The 22,584-nt window shown below is 60.3% G+C and overlaps 1 protein-coding gene across 1 annotated transcript; it reads left to right on the plus strand.

Moving 5' to 3' along the window:
- The first annotated feature begins 1,084 nt into the window (after nt 1-1,084).
- LOC116636376 (cytochrome P450 26B1) lies at nt 1,085-17,137 on the plus strand. The gene is made up of 6 exons (XM_032411159.1): nt 1,085-1,292; nt 4,872-5,096; nt 13,817-14,092; nt 14,367-14,522; nt 16,004-16,288; nt 16,672-17,137. The coding sequence occupies exons 1-6, from the start codon at nt 1,089-1,091 to the stop codon at nt 17,062-17,064; spliced, it is 1,539 nt and encodes a 512-aa protein (XP_032267050.1). The 5' UTR covers nt 1,085-1,088; the 3' UTR covers nt 17,065-17,137.
- Nucleotides 17,138-22,584: the final 5,447 nt, after the last annotated feature.

A 22,584-nucleotide genomic window follows, 5' to 3' on the forward strand; every position in this document is an offset into this window, starting at 1 on the left:
GGGCTGGCGGGGCGCCCACGGCGCAGCCTCCCGCCTCTATATAAACACACGCATCGCCTCGCTTTGGACTCAAATTCACATTGAGAGAAGCTTTTAAAACCACCAGCCCTGAAATCCTGCCTCCTGCTTTTCCCCCTCTTTCATTCCTTTTGCCTTCCTTTCTTTTTTCCCCCTTTCTTCCCCCAGCAGCAACTCCAGAGCCGAGAGACCGCGTCCCGGGACGGATTGCTTTTTCTTAATTGATACAATAGCCCAGCTCGGGTTTTCACCTCCTCCCCCCACCCCCCCCCCCCCCCCCCCCCCCGCCCCCCGCCGCCGCCGCCGCCGCCCCAGCGCCCGCCCGGGGCTCTGTCGCCCGCCGCGTCCCGTCCCGGCTGCGGTCCGCCGGCTTCGCACCCGCGCTCCGGCCGCCGCGCTCGCCGCGCCGCCTCGCCCGCCGCGCCCGCCTCGGGGGGTGCAGCGGCGGCTCTGCGGCTCGGGAGCGCCGCCCGGGGCAGCCCGGGGACGCTAGGCTCGGGCCTCTCCACTCGCCTCAGCCGGGGAGCCTTCCCCCTCACCCCTAAAGTTTCTGGGTTCGTTGGAATTTTTGGATTCAGAATTTTTTTCCTTTTTTTTTTCCACCTAGGAGTTTGAGGGGAAAACTTTTGACAAATCGATCGCACTTTCTCTCCGCTAGCTCTTACGAGAGAGGCTCCCGCTGGACAAAGTTTTCCAAAGTTTTCCGAGTGTGATGGTTGCGGGGAGAGCTAATCCACCAGCTTGATTCACCGCTTCATCTCACCACCCCTCGAGCATCCCCTAAGCCCGCTATAAGGGAACAAACAAACAAACAAGCAAACAAAGTTACACCCCGAGTCGCCTCGTGTCTCTTCTCTCTCTTCTTTTAGGCAATTTTTTCCCTCCCTCTCTCCGCTCCCCTCGCAGCCTCACTCCCCTTCCCTCGGCCCCTTCCTCCTTCTCCGTTTCGGCTGGAGGTGCCAGGACCCCCGGCCGCAGCCTCCCCTCCCCCGCCGCTCGCGTCCCTTCTCATCCGGCCCTCCCCTCCCCCGCCGCGGCCGGCACAGCCAATCCCCCGAGCGGCCGCCAACATGCTCTTTGAGGGCTTGGAGATGGTGTCGGCGCTGGCCACCCTCGCCGCGTGCCTGGTGTCGGTGACGCTGCTGCTGGCCGTGTCGCAGCAGCTGTGGCAGCTGCGCTGGGCTGCCACCCGCGACAAGAGCTGCAAGCTGCCCATCCCCAAGGGCTCCATGGGCTTCCCGCTCATCGGAGAGACCGGCCACTGGCTGCTACAGGTAAGGGTGCGCTCGCTCCGCGGCTCTCCGGGGTCCGCTAGCGGCGAGCGCCGGGCAGTTGGAGCGGCGGGCCGGCCAGGGGGCGCCGGGAGCCTGAAGGCACGGGTCCCCGCCCCGCCCCTTCCCTCCTCTTTGCCGGTGCAGCCCGGGCTTGCCCTGCCCGCCTGCGGCGTGGTTCGGAGCCCACCGGCGCCGGGTGCGCAAATTCTGGGGGCTGATAGGAGAAGTCCCCGGACTCGAGGAGGGCTCCCAAGATTGACTTTCCCCGGTCGCGGGCGACCCAGCAGGGGTGCGTGGACCGTCCGGGGGGGCTCCCCGCGCGAGGCGAGCCGGAGGGGGTGTCGGGTCGTGAGCAGCTTTCGCCTCCCCTTCGCGCTCCAGACCCCTGTCGCCGTCGGCTTCCGGGGCTTTGGAGGTGTCACTGGGACCCGAAAACTGAGCCGGGGAGAGGAAGGAGCCAATGACAGCCAGAATTGCCCTTTTAGACCCCGCTGTGTTCCCGCCGCGTCGTCGGCTGCGCTAGGTACAACTGCCCTGGTCCACAGTCCAACAAAGTGTGTGTATTTAGTGGTGGGGAAGGAAGGAGGTAACCCAAGGAAGGTGAGAAGCCCGAGACCTGAGGGTTCTTGGCTTTTAAGGAAAAGGGTCTATTTACTTATTGGGTGGGGACACTTGAGCAGGGGAGAGAAACTTGGGATTGGTGTATGAGATCCAAAGTGTGTGTGTGTGTGTGTGTGTGTGTGTTGCTAGACGCCACACAACCTCACACTGCTGGTGATAATGGGGGTGGGTGCGTCGGGGACCAGACCCAGGTAAGTAATGGGGAGATTAACCTGGAATTAACCTCGTCAAGTGCTAGACAAACGCTTTTGCAACTTGATATACACCAGGTTTTTTTCTTTTTGGGGTGGGGGGAGCCTCTGGTTAACTGCGGGAGGTGTGTTGTGTTCGGGTGAACACCCGTGTTTGTCCGGAGGATGCTGATGGGAGTTAAGAGAAGGATGAATGTCCTGAAGACAACCCCGGCAAGGGTGAGGTGAGGCGGTAGGCGACGGCAGAGACCTGTGGGTTTAGAAGTGCGAAAACCATGGCTTGAAATTAATAGACGCGTGCAGTCCGCGAGCGCACACACATACACCATGCCCGGCCCCGCCCCGCGCCAAGTGACAGCGGAGCGGGGGCGGGGAGGGGGGCGTGCGGTTCCTCTGCGATGTGGTCTTCCCAAGTCCCAGAATCGGCCCATCTCTTTTGGGGATGCTCATACAGTGGGGTGGGGTTCGCTTTAATCAATGGGGCTACCCTCCATAAAGAAATCCCCAGAGCCTCTTCCATGCCACCACATTTAAAGAGTTAACTGCGGCGGTGGTCTAGGCTTTTGGCCGAGAATTTAGGAAATAAAGTAACTCACATGGGCATCAGCTCCCGTCTCCTTAGAGCCAATCTGCGGAATCCGTGGTCTGTCGCCTCTCTCCCCCCCCCTTTCCTGACCTTTCTCTGCTACCCCGAATGTCCCCCTGACCTTTTCTCCGAATCCCACAAGGGCCCCTGGGGCTCCGCGTGCAACCCGCACTGAAGTTGGGGAAAGGGAACCAGGCCTACGCCTCCCCTTCCATCAGCCCGCGGGGCCCTAGACTCTGCCGTGGGAGGGAAATGGGGGATGCCTGTAGAAGAGCGCTGAAGGGGTTAATGGGAGCCCTCTGAATCCCAGCTTTATTTTTTTGGAGTCATTTATCAGATTTTACGGGGGGACCTCCAAGGGCTCTCCGTTTCCACCGTGCGCCATCTAAACAGAGCCTAGGGCTAAAAATACAACATTTTTGTATAAATTGGACTCGCGGCCCGAGCGGCCGCCCCTATGAAAGTCCTCTTTGTGAAGACCGTGGAAACGGCGGACAAATAACTCTTTATTAATGCCACAAAAAACGCACTTTAATTATAGTTAGGCAGATCAGAGGGGGGAGGGGGACGGCGGGAGAGAGGCGGCGGCGACCTCGGAAAATTCACAACCCAACTTTTGTGTCGAAAGAAAAGAAAAACAGAGGAAAAGAAGAAGAGGAGAGACGGAGAGTCAGACGGAGCGAGGGAGAAGGGTATAGCAGACGGAGGGAGGGAATCCCGCTCCTCAACCCCCCCCTTGGTCGCACCTCCACCCTCGCCTAGATTTCTCTTAAAGGGGTAGACGCTGTCTAGAGCTGCGGCAGGGTGGGGAGGGGGGCTCTCTCCGACCCGCCAACCTGCGAGTGGGGTGGCGTCCCCGCGGCCCAGCCCCCCGTCTTGGAGGCGCGGGCGATCTGGGTTCGCTCCCTGTCGCGCGCCGGGGCCGGAGGCGCATGTGGAAAAGTGATTAGGGCTCCGGGTTCTGCAGAGTCACTTTTCGGCAGTGCTGGGGTGTGTACACATTTAGCTGGAGGATACTTTTCCGTAGAAGAAAGGAAAGTGAGGAGAGGGACCAACCGGGGAAAAGGGGATGCCGAGGTGTCCCTTCGGGGGTGCATGACTCCGCAGGTCTGGAGTCCGCATCCGCACGTCGTCGGCCGCCAAGCGAGAGTGCCGGACAGGTGGCGCCCCTCCCCTTCGCACCCGGTGCTGCCCTGGCGGGAGAAGGGTTAACGCGGGGTGGGGTGGCGAGCGCCTACGTCAAAGGTGAGCCGGACGCCCCTGCCCCCGCCCCTCGGAGGTCCCCTCGGTTTCCGGTACCCGCGCGGGGGCCCGCTCAGCCAGCTCCTCTGCGCGCGGGGCCGGGGCCGGGGTCTGGGCCGGGGCCGGGGCCGGGGCCGGGGCCTAGCCATCCTGGGCGCGCGCCGTCGCTGCCGCCGCTGCCGCCGCTGCCGCCGCCGGGGATCCGGTTACCTGTGACGGCCGCCCCGCCCTGCCCCGCCCCGCGGGAAGCGCCTTCCTCCGAGCTCCCGTTCCAAACTCCAGGGCGGCGACGAAAATCCTTCTCAGTTATTCCCAGGGCAGATTGCATTAGGAAAATTGCGGCTCTCGGCCCCGTGACCCTACCTTACAGATCCCTCAGAGGGCCGCCGGGTCCCTTCGCGGCCCACCCCTGAGAACGGAGGAAACCCCAACCCCCTTCTGTAGTGACTGCCTCCGGGCACCGACCGCTCACCGCTATAAATAATCTTTGGCCTGCGGCCACCCCGCGGGGTCTCGCCAGCCCGTGGCCGGGAGCCTGGAAATATTTATTCCGAGAGGCTCCGGAGCGTGAGGCGGGGGAGCGAGGGGGAGGGGAGCGGAGGCTCTAGCTTCGGGTCCAGGTCCCGCCATCCGGGATACCTTTTCCTCCCGCAAGTCATTACCAAAAAACACCCTCCCGACGGGTGCCCCGGGCCTCCCGCCTTCTTGCATTATTTATTATCCTCTAGGCCCTACTTCCCAGTTCTTGTGCATGCTATGAAAAATAAAACCTTCGTGCGTGTTTGTGTGTGTGTGTTGGGGGGGGGTTGGGGGGACAGGGGACTGGCGGCCCGGGCGGGATCCTCCGTTCCTCCCCCACGGGCCCTCCGGGCTGGGCCTCCGGGACATCCCATCTGGAGATGTACGCCCTGAGAGAGGTCTCTTCCCTGGTTCCCGCAGGGCTCCGGCTTCCAGTCGTCGCGGAGGGAGAAGTATGGCAACGTGTTCAAAACGCACTTGCTGGGGCGGCCGCTGATCCGCGTGACAGGCGCAGAAAACGTGCGCAAGATCCTCATGGGCGAGCACCACCTCGTGAGCACTGAGTGGCCACGCAGCACGCGCATGCTGCTGGGCCCGAACGCGGTGGCCAACTGCATCGGCGACATCCACCGCAACAAGCGCAAGGTAAGAGCTCTCTCTGGGCGAAGCGCCCCGTAACCCTGCTCTGACCCTCTTCTTCCGTGCACCCGTCTCGGGTGTGAGGAGTTTGCGGAGCCCCGGGGACTCCCCCACCCGAATCTGCGCCCCCATTTGCACACCATGCTAGAGGATCCCACAGTTCCGTGCCTAGACTGCTGCGGTCCGGGATCTAGAGCCTGCAGGCCTCCGCCGAGTCTGCCCGTTTGTCGGTCGGCTGTGCCGTTCCCACTACCGGGGCCCATCGGTGGCTGTTGCGGGGAGGTGGTTTGGACAGAGCTCGAACACGCAGGGAGTACGGCGTCCAACGCCCGTCCTCGCGTGCTCCACAAAACCGAGAAATAAAAGGGCAGATGGTGGTCCATGCTCCCCTTTTCGCCCGGTTTCCCTCTGGAATCCCGAGGACTGGAGACGGATCTTTGGAAAACCAAACCTAGCCTTTTTGCCACTGGTTGCTTAAGGGCGACGCGGGCAGGCGCAGGGAGCGGAGCACCTTGTGCGCGACAGTAGCAAGGCCTCGTCTGGGCGGGGGTGGGGTGGGGTGGGGTGGGGTGGGGTGGGGTGGGGGGTGGGGGGGGATGAAATTTGGGCCACGGCCGCACAGGTCTGGATGGTGGAGGAAGGCGAAGGGTGGGAGAGCAGCGGCGGCGCTGCGAGGGATCAAAGCGCACCTCCCCCCTCCCATAAAGAGGAAGAGAAAGTGGGTGTTTATCCTGTGGATTTCCCGAGCGCCTGGAAGAGGCGCGGAGGAGGAGGCGAGCCAGCGCGCACGGAGCGAGCCGAGCCTCCCCGCCCCCTCACAGGGCCGCGCCGCCGCCGCGGCGGCACCGAGCGCGGGCGGCACGTGCTGTTTGAACTGCAGTAACCCGAAAGCTGAGCCGCGGGCGGGCGGGGCGGCGGCCCGCCGGCTTAAAGCGGCCAGGGACGGGACGCTGCACGACCTCCCCTCCCTCCCTGTTTTCCATTGGGTCATAGGACTCATCCAGGTTTAAAACCTTAAGGAAAGAGAGAGGCAGCCTCTGATCTTCCAGGAGCAGTGGCAGAGTCTGCGAGCGGGGCGGGGGGGGGGGGGTGAGCCGCCCCCTCCACCAGAAGTCTAAGTGAAGAGGTCTTTGTGAACGTAGGAATTAATCTTGTAGTATTTGATGTCTTTTGAACTGCCTGCGAAGAGTAGTTTTCCATAGCAGACAAAAGGAGGCAAAATCTGTTGGAGGAGACAACCCCCTCCCCGTAAAGCACGGATTTCAGGGACTGGAAAGGGGCTTCTAGGTTAGTCTCCCCCATGTGCCTCACTAGAGCGGGAAGCAGCTGACAGGCCCAGGGGGCAGAGGGGAAGTGGCTGGGAGGGGGCTATGGGCTCAGCAACGGCGGCTTATAACATGTGCTGGACGCTGTTTTTTCTTAGTCTTTAGGACTCCACCCAAAGCCTGTTCTGAAGAGTGAGGAGACAGCCTGAGACTCAGAAACCCAGCTCCAGGGACTATGTCTGCTTCCTCATTTTATCTTTATAGAGGCTTTGACAAGAAAACAGTCATTTTCCCCTTCTCACAGAAGGGGACACTGAGGCTTGGAGAGTTTGAGAGACTTGAACCAGGTCAGGAAGCAAAGAAAGGGCAGGACAGGGCATGCAACACAGGCATCCATGGGAAGAGTTGTTTCTGGGCCACCAAGCAGAGCCTTACTTAGTCCTGCCCACCTAGGCTTGCCAGAGCTGGCGGTGGGGGTGGGGAGGAGGTGCTGCGAGGAACAGGAAGGCTGGATCAGGACCTGCTGTGGCCTCGTGGTTCCACCCGCCCTGTGCCTGACTTGACTGTGGGCCTCCAGGTGGGGAGGGCCCACCTGGAAAGTCCCAAGGTTTTGGCCCACATTGTCCATTTGGGAGGAGGGAAGGAGACGACACAGAGGACACTGCGGGAGGAATGCAGCAGGGAGAGATGGGGACGGGCAGGGGTGGGGGCCGAAACAGAGCCGCGGAAGAGTCATCGATGGTCTCCCTCTTTGGGGCACCCTGTCCTCCGGCTCCTAGGGCATAAGAGGTGGCCAGAAAGCAGTTCATCCTGAGAGAGGCTTGGGCACCCAGTGCAGGGGCCCTCTCTTTGTGCGGACTCGTGTGTGCTTGCTATGTGGCATGTGTGTGGGGCCTGTGGGAAAGGGGTGCACAAAAGGACCCTTCCCCCCAAATCTTGCTAATTCATGTTCCATCAGTTTGGGTTTACTGAACCAAATTGAAGGCTTTGGGTGAGGCAGAGCCAGAGGTGGGACATTGGTCGACCTTGCCTCAAGAAGTAGAGTCCAGCTGGAGGGATGAGAAGAGAATAATCAGGGGCTTGTTTTGGTCCTGGAGAAAATGGCCAGTCTCCTGGCCCCCAGTGCCCAGTGGACCCAGCCTGGCCAGGGTCGGGGGTGTGCCACGCACACTGCTTTATCCAGTCCACGCTGCAGTCAGGGACCTGGCTGGTGAGCAGGCTGCTGGGCCAGGCCTGGGCCTGGTTAGGATGTACTCACAGGAAGTAAGGCCCAGGTGTGCTGAGGCCTGGCTGGCGGGAGAACTAGGAGCGTCACTGTTTCCACTGGGGCTGGTGGCCCGCCCCTTCTCTGGGAGGTCTGACCAGATGTGCTGGGAAGGGGCTCCTTACAGCCATCGCTGAACTCCAGGTGTTTGCCCCTCCTGTCCTGGTGGTCTAGGGCCAAGATGGCTGGAGTTGCCAGGGAGAAAATCCAGAAAGTCTTGCCCAGTCTAACAGAATCCTCTCGGGAAGCCAGGCCCATGTCCCTGTAGCCACTACCTCAGACTCTGTCCCTTCTCTTTTGTAACCTTCCCTCCCCCAGGGGCCTGGGGTGTCTCTGATTAATGGGGGAGGGATGTCATCCTTCTTTGTGTGTACGGAGGCTGGGGTATTGCCCTAGAAGGAGTGTGGTAGGGAAGAGTGGGGGGAGGTTGTCAGAGAGACAGAGGAGGAGTGGGGGGGTAGTTCTGGAAGCTCCAGCGCACAGTCCCACACCCCAGAATCAGGCATTTCCTCTTTTCCTTTGGAGATAGGGAGGGCCAGCAGCTTCAGGGGGCCTCAGACAGTAGCCCTCCCAAAACTTGGAGAGCATCCCAGAGGATGCACTTAGTCCTGGATTCCTGGTGTCCTAGAGCCTCCAGGCATGGCTCTCTTGCCCTTCCAACCCAGACTCCTGGCTACAGGGACTTCTGTAGCTAAGGCGAAGGTGGGGGAACAGCTCCCCAGGCTTTGGAGGTAGGATGAAGAAGCCCTGTCTACCTACATACCACCCCTCACGGACCTGGCCCGTGTCCTGGGTAGGAGTGGAGGGCAGGCTCAGGATCACTGCACTTCTCTCAGAAACCCTGTCCATCCTGCAGTTTGTGTTGGGGTACAGAGTCTAGGAAGTGCTTCAGCAGGAGGGCAGAGCCAGGAGGGTTTGGGGGTCTTCAGGGAGGCCAACCCAGACCGGCTCTTGATGGCCTTGCGACCAGTGCACGGCCTCGGGCTGCAAAGTCTCCCCGGGCTCAGCTCAGGGCAGCAGCTCTCACCTGCGTTAGGAAGGGGGGTGGCCCAGCCAGGCAGCCCTGCTCCTGAGAGCTCTGTCCCAGCTCCCTGGCATAGGCACACAGCCTTTGTTCTGCCAGCCCAAGAAGTCCTTCACTCAAAAGTTACTGTAGCACCAGCCAGTGCGTGCAGGGGCCGCTGAGGGGGCGGGAGGCAGGAGCGGATCTCTCTGAAGGTCAGTGTGGGAGGGAGCCCACAGCCAGCCAGCCGCCAGAGCGCCTGAGAGTGGGAGCCTCCCTCCACTCGCCCTGTGCCAGGCAGTGGGCGGGGGGTCTGGCTGGGCCTAGGGTCCGTCTCCTCCCTTTTCCCTCCTTTCTCTGTCCTCCCAGGGCAGGGAGGGGTCTGAGGCTGTGATGCTGATGCGTCTGCGCACTCTTCCAGCCTTGGGAGACAATTCTGGCCTTGACAGAGAGTGGGCAGGCTTGGCTGGGGTCTGCTCTGGCCCTGAGCCCCCTGTGCTGACCATTGTATCCATTCAGGCTGCCCAGGCGGAAGGGCCGGGGTTGGGGGTGTGCCTCCAGGGGTGGGACATGCTGCAGCAGGGACAGAGCAGCCAGAACAGCTGGCCTTCTCCTGGGAAGAAACTTGGCCATAAAGAAGGGTCCCCTTAGGGTTCTTGGATAAACTCAGAGCCCCCAGGACGGGTAGAGGGTGGATCAGTGGGGCTTGGAGTGGTGGGAGTTGGGGTTCGGGGCCATTGGTGGTTATGGCCAGTTATGGCCTGGACTGCGACATCGGGAGGGCCCTTCCCCCCTTGGGCCTCCGTTTTCTGAGGGGGTTTTACTCTGGCTGGAAGAGGGATGAGTGTCTGGGCAGACCTAGCCTTTCAGATTCTGGGGCTCAGCAGGTATCTGCCAGCACGGCCTTCCCTCCCCGACCACGTGCTTTTGTCCTGGGTGGAAGAGTTAGGGGAGACAGAGCTAGAGTAAAGTGGGGGACAGGCGCTCTGTTGCTGTAGGTGCCGGGAAGCCAGAAGCGGGCACAGGCCGGGGGGTCTGGGCCGGCCCTTCCCAGCCAGAGTGGCTGAGTGGGGATTGGCTTGGGAGGCAGCCCGGGTGAAGCCAAGGCCTGGTGGAAATGGCAGGCATCTGGGAAGATGACGTCCGCTCTCGCCCTCCGCCTTCCTTGAGTATAAAGTACACACCTTGGCGTCACCCGCAGCCCCGGGGCTGCGTGCGCTCTGTTGCCCTTTCCACTCGGCAGCCGGGGCTCCGGCGGCTTGGCTCGGCGGGTAGCCTGCCCCGGCCCCCGCCCTCCAGGGCAGCCGCTTCCATTCCTCCCGGTCTGAGTCACCGGCCCAAGCAGTAGGTTCCCTCCTGCTCTTCCCACTCCCGAGGCTGCCTGTCCAGAGGCTGTCTGTCCATCTGCTCATCCATAGGCACCAGCTGCGGAGGGGGAGGGTATCTGGCCGAGCGGGTCAGCACACAGGGCTCTGGGGCTCCAGCGAGCCGCTCTCCTCCCAAGGGCGAGGTGTGAGAGGCAGGAGGGGGAAGCCTTTGTAGAAACAGTTATGGAGAATTTGAGCCCCCTGGTGCCCCACCGCCTCCCATTCAGGGTTGAGAGAGAACCAGGATGTGGGCCCTTGTGCCAGGCGCTTTGCTGGAGAACCCCATGGGGGTGATGGAGGGTTTCCAAGCGCAGCCTTCAAGGCGGGAGGCCAGCCCGCCCTGCCTCTGTGCCTGGGAGTTCCCGGTCTGCCCGTGACGCTCTGCCTTCTCTCTCCGGGCACCAGCCCTGGTGGGAAGTCCATACCTGCTGCCCCCTCTGCAGGGCTTTGCCTGGGCCAGAGCTGGTTCCCGATGACCTTTGTCCAACGTTCTTGGCTCACTTTTGGGAATTCCTAGGGAAGCCCCAGAGGGAAACAAAGCAGCCCTGGCTCCTATTACAACTGTGGTCAGGGCAGACGGCTCTGGGGGCTGGGAACCCTTCCTCTCTTCACACTGAGCAGCTCTGCTGGGCACTTGCCCATGTGCCCGAGTCCTGACCCCGCCCGCTTGCCCGACGTGGCCCAGGCCTCCCTCTGCCCTGGCCAGCACCTCCGCCTCCTCCTGGCCTTTGTGGTGGGTGGTGGTTTCTGGGCTGCCTTGGCGGTGGGAAGTGCCCTCGTTGTTAATCCTGGGCACCAACCCAGGGATGAGGACCTGGAGTTTTCCTGGTGCCTGGGAGGCCCTGATGACTGGGGAACAGCTGGGCTGGAAGCAGGGGCACGGCCTGGGTGAACTCTGAGCAAAGTCCCTTGACTCCGCGTGCTTGCCACCTGACCATATGCTTCTCATATGGTCATTTTCTCCGCTTCAGGGGGGCTCTGAGAGGATTCATGGGTAGGACAGCTAGGTGAAAGGGACCCAAGAACATCCAGTCCCCTCATGAAACCAGTGGGGAAGCTGAGCCCCAGAGAGGACAGTGACCTGCTGGCTGCCACTGGTGAGTCAGGGGCTGGGTCAAGATAAGAGCCTTTTCAGAAGCCCCAGCCCAGAGGCCGCAGGTGCAAGGTGGCAGAGAGCTTCCTGGGGTCATTCCAGCTCCTTCTCAGGACCCCTGACTGCTTAGAGGTGACGCGTGGATCCCCCCACCATTGGAACCCATCTGCTCAGTCCCAGGTTCCCCTTGGTCTTCCTGCCCTCCTTGGACCCCAAGGCTTGAGAAGGAGCAATTCAGCTGGCCATCACTAGAGGGCGCAGGGAATGTAACCTTTGGGGCAGGGCAGGGCAGGGCCTGTGGGTGGGTCAAGTCTGGCCCCTCCACAGAGTGCAGTGGGGGTCCTCAGAGACCCTCTGTTGGTAACCCTGGGATGCCCCCTCCTGAACCACTGTAGCCTGCATGGAGTGTATGCGTGGGGGCCTGGTAGGCCCCAAGGGACTCGCGCACTGCCAGATTCTGGGCTCTTTTGAGGGGACGGCATCTACTTTGGGATACCTAGATATTGGCGGTTGTGTGCTCTGTACCTTGAAAGGAGCCACAGAGGTCACTTCGTTCAACATCACCATTTCATAGGTGAGGAAGCTGAGGCTGGAGGGCGTGACTTGGCCATGGTGGCGCAGTAAGTTGGTGCATGATCCGGGGTTAAAACTCAGGTCTCTGGGCGCCCAACCTGCCTTTTCCCACCACGACGCTGCCCTTTAGAGCCTAGCTGGCTGTGACTTTGACCAGTCTAGGTCTGAGTGGCCTCCACCCCGTTGCCCCCTCCACATGCCCACCTCTGGGCTTGGGTCTCCTGTTTGCGGGAGGTGGGGGGGACCCTGGCCACGCCGTGCCCCATGCTCTCCCTGACAGTACTCCTCAGTCGGCCCTGGGCTGATTGGCTCTAGGCCAGGTGTGGCCTCCCTATCTCTGCCTGGCCCTACCTCCAGTCTCCCCATCGAGGCCTGGGAGCCACAGAGTATCTTTCTGCCTCCCCGATGAACACCTTACTGTTTTGTAAGGGCCCTTGGTTGGCCAGCATTGGGCTCTGGGGACAGGGCCCCATTCCCACCCCATTAGACTCTGATCAGGAGCTGAACTTGGAATCCTAAGGACACCAGGGTGGGCGGGGAGGGAGGGGGGCGGCGCTGAGGCAGAGAGCACTGCCTGTATCCATAACCCTCTGAAGGGAGGGGCAGCTGAAGTCTCCCTTGGAAGTTCCTGGGACCCCCACAGCTGAGTAAGGTGTGAGTGACCCATTCAGACCTGGGCTGCCCTTGGCCACTTCCCATCCTTCTACGTTTCAGCTGTCCCTTAATAGCAGGAGCAGCCCCAAACAGTGCTGGCTTCTCTGCCCCTCACTGGCCTCCTTCCCTCCCTCCGTCTGCCCACCGGGAATTTGGGAATGAAAGTGCTATTGTGAATGCCTGGCTGGGCCACTGAAGGGCCAGCACTGTTATTTCTGCAAACCAGCCCTCCCATTAGCCATGCAGGGCTGAGGCCAGGAAAATGTTACCTTTTCCTCCTCGAGCTGACTGCAGGGGAAATTCTCACATTTACAGTTTGTGCGGTGGTTGTGTTTGGGGGACAGGAGGGGAGGGTGAGCGCGTGTGTGTGGTTTGCGGGGGGCCAGGGTAGGGGAGCCAGAGGAGTATGCGTCTCCTTCCTCTCTGCTGTCTCTCCCCTCTCTGCCTTCCCCAGTGACCTTTCCCTCGGTATTGGTGGGGGTGCCCCTCTTCTGCTCCGGACCCTGGGGGGGATAGAGGATGTTGGTTAAGTGAGTTGCAAAGGTATCAGTAAATAAACTCACATCCTCCCCTCTCCTGTGGGCCATGGGCAGCAGCGTGAAACTGTGTGCTGGGCCATTTGGGTAGGGAGGGGGCAGGAGGGGGTTACTGAGGAAGCAGGAGGATGGAAAGCAAGAGAAGGTGGAAATAGGGACTCACTGGCTACTTAAAATGGACCAGGGAGATGCAAGGAATTAAAAGGGCTTCCGTTGGGCATTGTGATCTTTCGGGGCATTGTGATCTTTTGGGGGTGGAAAACCTTGCCCCCATTCCCCCGCCTCCAGACTCAGCCACATTGAAGACATTTTGATGGCATAGCTATTAACAGATTCCTTAGGATCTCCACCCATTAGGTGTTTCCCAGGGACTGAGAGAAATTTGGTGGTGGGGGGGGTGGGGTCTCAGGAAGTCCTGCTTGCTGTGTAGCCTCAGACTCTCTTGTTCTTCCATCAGTGGAGACAAGCCACCTACTGCTTTCCGCCTCTTCCTTGTCCAGTCCATGCATCTGTGTTCCACTCTTCCCGGGCACTTCTGCCTGGGAATTTGGGAATGGGTCCCTGCAGTGGAGGGGCCAGCTCCTGTGTAGACCTACTAGCAGCTGGACTGCCTAGTACCCGGGGCTTTGCCACTGTGTGGAGCTCATGCTTTCCTGAGGGTCAGGAAAGGAGAGGACAGCTCAGATCTCCCATGAGTGACATGGAAGGTCCCGACTTGGAACAAAAGTGCCCGTGAACTGTGCTTTACTCCTGTCCTTCCCCTGCCTCTGCCCCAAGGCACAGGCAGTAGGAGAGGGTGTGGAGTAGGGGCGCCAGCGAGGGTTTGTGTCTGGAGGTGGAAAGTGGGGCTCGGTTGGAGTGAGCACCTGGCGTCTCTGTGACCGCAGTCCTGGGTGCATGCTGCGGTGGGGCCCTGTGGGAGTGTGTGGGCAGGCGCAAGACCCTCCGGCCAACTGCCCCCTGCCCTCCAGGTCTTCTCCAAGATCTTCAGTCACGAGGCCCTGCAGAGCTACCTGCCCAAGATCCAGCTGGTGATCCAGGACACGCTTCGTGCCTGGAGCAGCCACCCCGAGGCCATCAACGTGTACCAGGAGACGCAGAAGCTCACCTTCCGCATGGCCATCCGTGTGCTGCTGGGCTTCAGCATCCCTGAAGAGGACCTTGGCCACCTCTTTGAAGTCTACCAGCAGTTTGTGGAGAATGTGTTCTCCCTGCCCGTCGACTTGCCTTTCAGCGGTTACCGGCGGGTGAGCACCCAGGGCCTGGGAGAAGAGGAGATGGGCATCCACGAGCCCACTTTGGGGGAGAGGCTGACTGACCACTCAGTCACTCACTGGTCACACAGACAGAGGGGAGGTGTCAGCAGAAGGGCGGGGGTGGAGTCTTCTCCCGCCGGTCTCAGCAGCTTAGATGGGAAGTTCTCAGAGGAGTCCCTTCCCTGCCCCTCCCGGCCTTGGGAGGGGGCTTTTGGTGAGCCTACCCTTCCTCTTTGGTGACCAGCTGGCCCCTTTCTCCCCCCAGGGCATTCAGGCACGGCAGATCTTGCAGAAGGGCCTGGAAAAGGCTATCCGGGAGAAGCTGCAGTGCACCCAGGGCAAGGACTACTCGGATGCACTGGACATCCTCATCGAGAGCAGCAAGGAGCACGGCAAGGAGATGACCATGCAGGAGCTGAAGGTGGGGGCGGCCTCCCCAGTGGGTGGCATGAGCACCCCAGGTTCTGTTTCTGCCCATCCTGCTCCCCGCCCCCAGGGACCATCTCTGAGGGGCTGTGGTGGCCACCACTGCCCGGGGCTGGGAGACTCAACCAGAAAAGAGGCTGTGTCCCGGCCTGCTTAGTGTGGGTGTTGTGATGGGGAGGACGAGAAGCAGCCCCTATGGGTGGGGCTGCCCAGTCCTGGGAGTGAGTGGGTCCCCACAGCAGCTGGGCTCCACACTCTCCATCCCACCCACCATCTCTTCTACCATTTAGGTAAAGATGCCGAAATTTGGCCTCTAGAAACCTCGGGACAGACTCGGTGTCAGTAGCTTTGTGGGCCCCCTCACCCCCTTCCACTCCCAATATTCACCATTTCGGTGCATTTCATGGTCCCCAGAAGGGCAGCCTCAGCCCTTGGGGAAGAGCAGGGAGATTTAGACCTAACTCTGGTCTCCTCCGCCCCCACCAGCCTATTAAAGCCGGTGGCACTTGTACTCTCTCCCCGCCTGCAGGCCCTGGTTAAGCCCAGCTGGCCTGCCAGCGCCCGGACTGTCCACACTGGGCCCCAAGAAGGACTTCCTGCCCACCCCTTTGTAGGGTGGGTATACCACCTGAGGAGGGATTCATTAACTCATCCTTGTCTAGACTCTGCCGCCCCGCGTGCCTGCCAGGTGCCCGTGGGGGCTGACCGCAGACTTCTCCATCCCCCCGTCTGTGCTTACCCCTAGTCTGACTCTGGCTTTCCCCCTGCTGAGCCAGTAGGAGCTCCAATGACCTTCCCCTTTCACAAGAAGTATTAGGTGGTGCCATGGCAAGTCAGGGACACTGGTTCCTTCCTTCTCTGGGCCTTCATTTGTAAAAATACAGGCTTCAGAACGAGATGACCTGCTGGGACCTTCCCCTGGGGCTCCCACTGCCCGGATGTCTTGCTCTCCTGAGAACCTTGGCGGGGTCTGAGTCTTCTGGGGACCCCCTCCCCTCAGCCTTCTCACTGCCATCCCAGCACAGGTCCCCATGGCTGTGGGCCCAGGTTGCCTCCCCAACCCCGTCCAAGCTCCTGACCTCCCACCAGATGTCCTGGGGATGGAGGAAGGGGCTGGGGCTGCCAGCTGGAAAGCCCAGGGGCAGACCCACCCTCCTCACCTGCACAGGGCCTGGCTCCTTGGGATTTGTTCTTTTCCTTCTGGGAGCTCATTGCACTGATGAGGCCTGCTCGGGCTGGCTCTGGAATCCGGCAGCGGGTGAGAAGCAGCCCTACCCCAAGGGACTTCCAGGCTAGTGCCTCCTCCCTGGGCTGTGGCAGCTATGTCGCCTGCCCAGCCGGGGGACCGGCCCCGTGACCTGTGTCCATCGTGGCCTGAAGGCCACGGCAACGTGAGGCCCAGAGGCAGGGCGCAGCTAGATGACCTCGGGGCACGGGGTCGGGGAGCTGAACCTGGATCCCCTCTTGCCGCTGCAGGACGGGACCCTGGAGCTGATCTTCGCAGCTTATGCCACCACGGCCAGCGCCAGCACGTCGCTCATCATGCAGCTGCTGAAGCACCCCGCCGTGCTGGAGAAGCTGCGCGAGGAGCTGCGGGCCCAGGGCATCCTGCACAGCGGCGGCTGCCCTTGCGAGGGCACGCTGCGCCTTGACACTCTCAGCGGGCTCCACTACCTGGACTGTGTCATCAAGGAGGTCATGCGCCTTTTCACACCCATTTCTGGTGGCTACCGTACCGTGCTGCAGACCTTCGAGCTCGATGTGAGGCTGGGCCCAGCGGGGCTGGGGCTTCGGGGACCCGTGGGAACACCGCCTGGCGGGTGGGCACTGGCCAATGGGAAGGACCGGCCTTCCTGTCGGGGTGCCTCTGTCAGATGGGAGAGACCCTGCCCCAAATGCTGGGTCAGATGAAGCCAACCAGGCTGTCATATAGGAAGTTGCTTGTGGACATCTGTAAACAAGAGACGGGACTAACACGCTGCGGGGGGATGCTGGCCAGGACTGGGGGACCACAGCTGGAGGGAGGGTGCTCTCTAGAAACATCTGGGCTGGGGGGCTGGCGGGCAGGAAGTCCGCCCTCTCAGACCTCCTCTGGCTCTCACCTCACCACCTCACTCTACCCCTGCCCCCCATCTTGCCTCCAGGGTTTCCAGATCCCCAAAGGCTGGAGTGTCATGTACAGCATCCGGGACACCCACGACACGGCGCCCGTGTTCAAGGACGTGAACGTGTTCGATCCGGACCGCTTTGGTCAGGCCCGGAGCGAAGACAAGGATGGCCGCTTCCATTACCTCCCGTTCGGCGGCGGAGTCCGCACCTGCCTGGGCAAGCATCTGGCCAAGCTGTTCCTGAAGGTTCTGGCGGTAGAGCTGGCCAGCACGAGTCGCTTTGAGCTGGCCACCAGGACCTTCCCCCGCATCACCTTGGTCCCTGTCCTGCACCCCGTGGATGGCCTCAGTGTCAAGTTCTTTGGCCTGGACTCTAACCAGAACAAGATCCTGCCAGAGACGGAGGCCATGCTGAGTGCCACAGTCTAATTGCGCCTAGTCTGTACCCCGCCTCAGCCCAGCCAGGCCTGGGGGTGGGTGGTGGTGGGGGGAGGCACCAGAAGCGTCGAAACCTGTGTGTGGGAGGGGGCGGGAACCTGGGGAAGGGGGAGTGGCCCCCCATACCTTGCCCTCCCTTGTCCCCTCCCCCCCCCCCCCCCCCCCGCAAACCCTACCCAAAGCCAGAAAGACCCCATCCTTCCGAGGGGCGGGGGGAGGGAAGGACCCTTTTCCTGGCTCCTACTTCTGTCCCAGTCCCTCCAGTTCCCACCGGCTTAGCTCCTGGGAAGTGGCAGGGCGGGGCGCTCCGCATGCCCATTACAGTGTTAAACGTCAATGGCTCAGCTGCAGCATTTGCTTGTGATGTTCCGAACTGGTCCCTCTTCTCCATTGCTTTTGCACCCTTTTTAGTCTGAGGGCAGGTGGTTGACGTGGGGGAGGGAGGAAAAGAGGGGCCCCCTTTGGCTCTCTCTTCAGCACCGCCCCCCCCTCCTGCTTTGACTCACGCGGGTGGAGTGCCCCTCCTTGTGTGGCCGTCAAAGAACAGCATCCTGGGTAATAGAACACAAGTTCCCTTTGGTGGGATGGGGGGCTGCAAGCAGCCTGAAGGGGCCCCACCCTTTTGCCCGTTTGGACATTTGAAATTACCTATTGCTGCTACTTTTTCTCTCTTCTGACCTTGGGGCAAAGGAGCCCCAGGCCCTGTCCTCCCAGCATCCTCCCTGGTGGCCCTGGGCATGCGCACTGACATCCCCACCTTCCCACCAGGCAGCCTTGAGCCCATCCTGCTCCCCCGTTACACACACGCCCAAGGCCTTTGGCTCATGGGCTGCACCCCTGCCCCCCCCACCCCCTCCCCACACCCCCATATTTATTCACTGATATAACCGAATCTTGGTGTTCCTGGGGACTGGAACAAGCCTCTCGTCTGTCCCCTAGCCTCTGTCCCAGCTGTCCAGGGCAGGACTTCTGCGAATGACGCTGTCCCCCACCCCCCACCCCTAGGCTCCAGACCCCCTGTGGGCTCATCCTCAGAGCCTCACTCCCCGGGTGAAGTCCCGTGCCTCTGCCTTTGCCCTCGGTGGAGATGGGGAATGGCCCACTGCCTCCCTCCCTGCTCTGTCAAAAGCCCTGATCATGTGAGGATTTGGAGGCCGCCATAAGCTCCTGCTTGGCCACTGTTCACCCCGGTGCCCCCCCACTCCTGCTAGTGAGCATGGGGAAGTATACGGGTTCTTTCTTCTGACAGGGAGCAAGGGCTTCTGCCGTCCCTCCCTTGACCTTCACCTTTGGCCCTTTGCCCTTGGAAAGATGTCCTTGAAGTCCTTCCCACCTCTATGCCGCTGTCTGCTTAGCCCAGCTCAGGGGTGTGGGCACAAGATGAAAGCCAGGGGAGGTGAGCATAGGAGGCAGCCCTTCGGCTGCGCTGACTCGGGTCCTCTGCTGTGGTCTCGAGGCAGCTGCCGGGGGGGCTGCAGAGCTGAGGAGGAGGGTATGTGCGATTTGTCAGAAGTGATTTGGTGGAAAACTGGCCAGTCAGGGGATGACTGGAGGAAAGAAGAGTAGCTCCTGCCACTGGCATTTTGAGTGTTGGCAATTTGGGATGCCTCCCGGGGATGAATTGGGGGTCTTTGGTGAGTCTCTAAGTAATTTTGTCTGTTTTCAGATTTTTCTTTGCTTTCTCTGTTTCTCTATTGGCTTTTGATGTTATAAAAGCAATGAATCCTCTTCACAAGAAAATCAAAAACACACAAAAGAGTGCAGGATACCGAACTCTCCAGTCCTTCTCCATAGCAGTGACCACCGTGGGCAGCTGCGTGGCCCCCTCCATGGTGCTCAGTGGGAGGACCACAGCCCCCCCCCGACCCCACTCACACCCCCACGTGGTAGGCTCTAGGGGACTGGGCTCCTGCCTGGCGACTGCGCTGTAACCCTGTCCTCAAGTGTTGCGTTCGGTTCCTACTTTTCCACTACTGAAGAATCCATGCAGAACAGATAGCATTGGCAGAAAGACATTTTTAAAAAATTAGCAAAACCTCTCAATCCACCCTGTACAACACACACACACACACACACACACACACACACACACATTCTGAAAAACAGGCAAACATGTGTAAAGACTCATCAAAGCTTGCAAAAGAGCTGCTTGGTGCACCAGAATTTGTTACCCGTAATAAAAGCCCAGTGTCTGGAGGGTTCATGCCCCTTCAAGCTGCCGCAGCCTGCCCTAAATCAATCGTTTTTTGACTGAATATCTACGAAGGCAGTAAGTGCTACTCCAGACAAGAAGCCCACCAGGCCTGGCCCTGGTGGGGCGGGGGGGGGGGGGGGGGGCGGGGGGGCTGGGGGGGGCCCCTTCTGGGGGGGGGACCAGCCTGGGAGGGGCCGAGGGAAAGGCTGAGGGGGTCCCTGTGAGGAGGAAGGAAGGATTATTTGCCCCGCTGGGTCTCAAAGGCAACAAGAAGAGAACTGAAAGATGCTCTTGACTCTTGACTGGCTGACAGGGGGCTCCAGTGTTGCAATGTGGCCGCCTCTCGTCTCCGCCCAGCCGTGCCTGTGTGTTTGTGTGCAGTCACACAACCGGTGGTGGTAGATGGGTTCGTTTCCTCACGTGCCGTTCCTAACTCGTGTAACTTGACACTAAAAAGACAAAAACCCCACAACACTCTTCCTGCCACGGGCTTGCAGATTGAAGCACTTTCGATGTTGGGCGCTGGCATTTGTGATCTGGGCACCTTTCTGACCCTGCCCAGATCACTATAATATTATTTTATACACAAAACTTTTTTTTTCATAAATGTTATAATTTTGTGTCTGTCTTTATAAACTATTATAAGTACTATTTTTGTTATAATTCAAAATAGATATTTAGTATAAAGTTTTTGCTGTTAAATATTTGTTATTTAGTAAAATATGAATTTTTTTCTCTATTGTAAACATGGTTCAAAATATTAATATGTTTTTATCACAGTTGTTTTAATATTGAAAAAGCACTTGTGTGTTTTGTTTTGATATGAGACTGGTGCCGTGTGAGTGTTTTGGCTGTCATGTGGTTTTAATCTGTATATAATATTCCATGTTGCATATTAAAAAAAAATGAATGTTGTGCATTTTGTGATTTTGGAAATACTCAACCTGGCTCTTTTATAGGCTTCCATAATAAACCGTGGGGACTCACCCTTGTTTGGCGGTCTGGTTTCTGTCTTCTGCGCATCACTGTAAGGGGCCTCCCGGCCACCCGCATTCCCTTCCGCGATGGCCACCTGTCAGGCGGGAAATTCTTCCCCACAAGGTTTGTCCTATGAGACACGCCCACCGTTCCTTGTGCGTAGACGCAGAGAAGTCTGTGACAATGCCCTGCGAGTGGTAGGTTCCCCTGGGTGGGTGGGAGGCGGCGTGTAACTGTCTGGCCACTGGTCCCCGAGAACTGTTGGGGGATGGGGCAGCTGGGAGCCGGCTCCGCTAGCCCAGGGTGGCCATGACTAGCTAGGCCAGGCGGCTTAGTGCTGGATGAGGTGACCCAGTGCTGAGGGCCTGTCCTCAGAGTCCATCTTGTTTACTTGAGCGAGGACGCTGATATCCACAGCCACGTGGCCAAGTGGGGAGCAGAGTCCAGTTCTCCTGACTCCTAGCCTCGTGCCCCGTGAGGCACTTCTCAAAGCCTATTACATGGGTGTTGCAGGAGCAAATAGGTTCTCTGATCAAATAAGTTTGGGAAAAGGCTTAAGTAGAGCTGGGCAGCTTCCTTCACCGCAGGACTTCCCAGGACCTTGAGCCCGAGGATGGGAGCGCCCAGGGGCTGCACGGTGTAGACACAAGTTGCGGAGCTCCCCAAGCCCATTTGACGACCGAACCCATGTCCTCTTTCCTGTTTATCACACTCTGTGAAAAGGTGCTCTGCAGCCTGGCTCACAGAGGCCAGAGGTAAGGCCAGCGAAGGGCATGACATCAGGTGCGGGGACAAGGACCATCCAGGGTGGTTTCCAGGACTGAGGGGCCAGGGGTGGGGAGAGAGGGCCTCACAGTGCCCAGGCTGGTCCCATCCTCGGCAGTGCCCAGTCCCCTCCCCACAGTCTGGGGAGGGACCCCCCTCCTTCCCAGTTGGCCTGAGAAAGGCTTTTTTTTTTTTTTTTTGCGGCTGCAGCGTTGTTTATTTGTTTGTTTGGGGTTTTTTGGATCCTGTGAGTTAGACCCAGCTTCAGTTCAGAGTCCTCAGGCCCAGACAGGGATGCAGGGCCCCTCCCCACCTGGCTACATGGGCACAGAGCCTGGCCACCCTGAAAAGAGTCACCAACATCTCCTGAACCACACCGCCCCCGCCAGGGCAGGACGCTCAGCAAGCCCTGTCCGCTGCATCCTTTGCCCCAGGCCATCCGTCTTGCTCTTCCCTTGCCCTTCCCCGCTGGGCTGAGGTCTGCCCTCCCCGAGTCCTAACCTCCACCTGGGGAGGGGGAGAGCAGGGGGAGTCCCCTGTTTTCCATGAGCTAAAGCAGAGTCTTCGAGTGGCAGCGACTCTCCCATGGCCACACAGAAGCAAAGGGTAGGGTAGTCCCTGACCCAGAATCACCCGGAACATGGCTTCTTGGGGCTCCCTCCCACAGAGGCCCCGAGGGTCAGTCAGGAGCGGCAGTGAACACCCCCAGCTTCCACCAGGAGCCATGCCAGCAGAGGGTCGTGGTTTTTCAAAGTGTCAATTCCATGTCTGCTCGGGGAGGGTCCCCTGTGGCAGCAGAGGTGAAGGCAGTGTGGGCCTCGGGCTGCCCTCAGTCTGACCACCCTGCCACGGGGCGGGAGGGCGCCGCCAGGCGGGTGGCTGGGCTGTCCTCGCCTGGTCTGCCTGTGCCTCTCCACCTCCACCCCGAGGTCCCCCACACGGCCGCCTGCCCCCGGGATCTCCCGGCCTGGAAGGAGAACGCAGGCTGCTGTGGACAGGCAAACACGGCCGCTGTTTGTCCAGGGATCGGGGCGCCAGCTTGGAGGGAACTCACAGACCGCACATTCTGCCGCCTCCCAGCACTTTTCCAAAACAGCCTGGTCTTGGCCGGGCCTGGCTGCCCCGGGGTGGCCAGGGACCGGGAGCCAGGAACAGGGCAGGGGAAAGCAGGGCCTCGGGGCCAGCAGCATGAGGTAAGCAGGTGAGGCGAGAGCCAGCCCTCAGTCAGAGCCAGCCCGCGCAGCTTTGACGTGCCTTGGAGGGGAAGCGCGAGAGAGGGAGAATGACTCCGTGTCTGTGCTGGGGGCTAAAGGAGACACAAACGTGACTTGCCTCAGAGCCTTCGGGCCGAGCCAGCCTAGTGGAGACTGGAGCGCTGAGCATGGCACAGGGGCACTGAGCACCAAACAGTAGGCAGGGACTTGGGTTCAGCGCCTCATCTCTGACCTGACCTCTCTTTCCCCGGAAGAGATTGCTCTGCGCCCCCCCATCCCACCCCCACCCCAGGGACCCTGGCCTCCCAGAAGACACTTATTCCAGCCTTTTTAGCCTTTGCCCCCTCTGGGTAATAAGAA

Source organism: Phoca vitulina, unplaced genomic scaffold (assembly GCF_004348235.1).
Source record: "Phoca vitulina isolate PV1807 unplaced genomic scaffold, GSC_HSeal_1.0 scaffold12, whole genome shotgun sequence".
Taxonomy (NCBI): domain Eukaryota; kingdom Metazoa; phylum Chordata; class Mammalia; order Carnivora; family Phocidae; genus Phoca; species Phoca vitulina.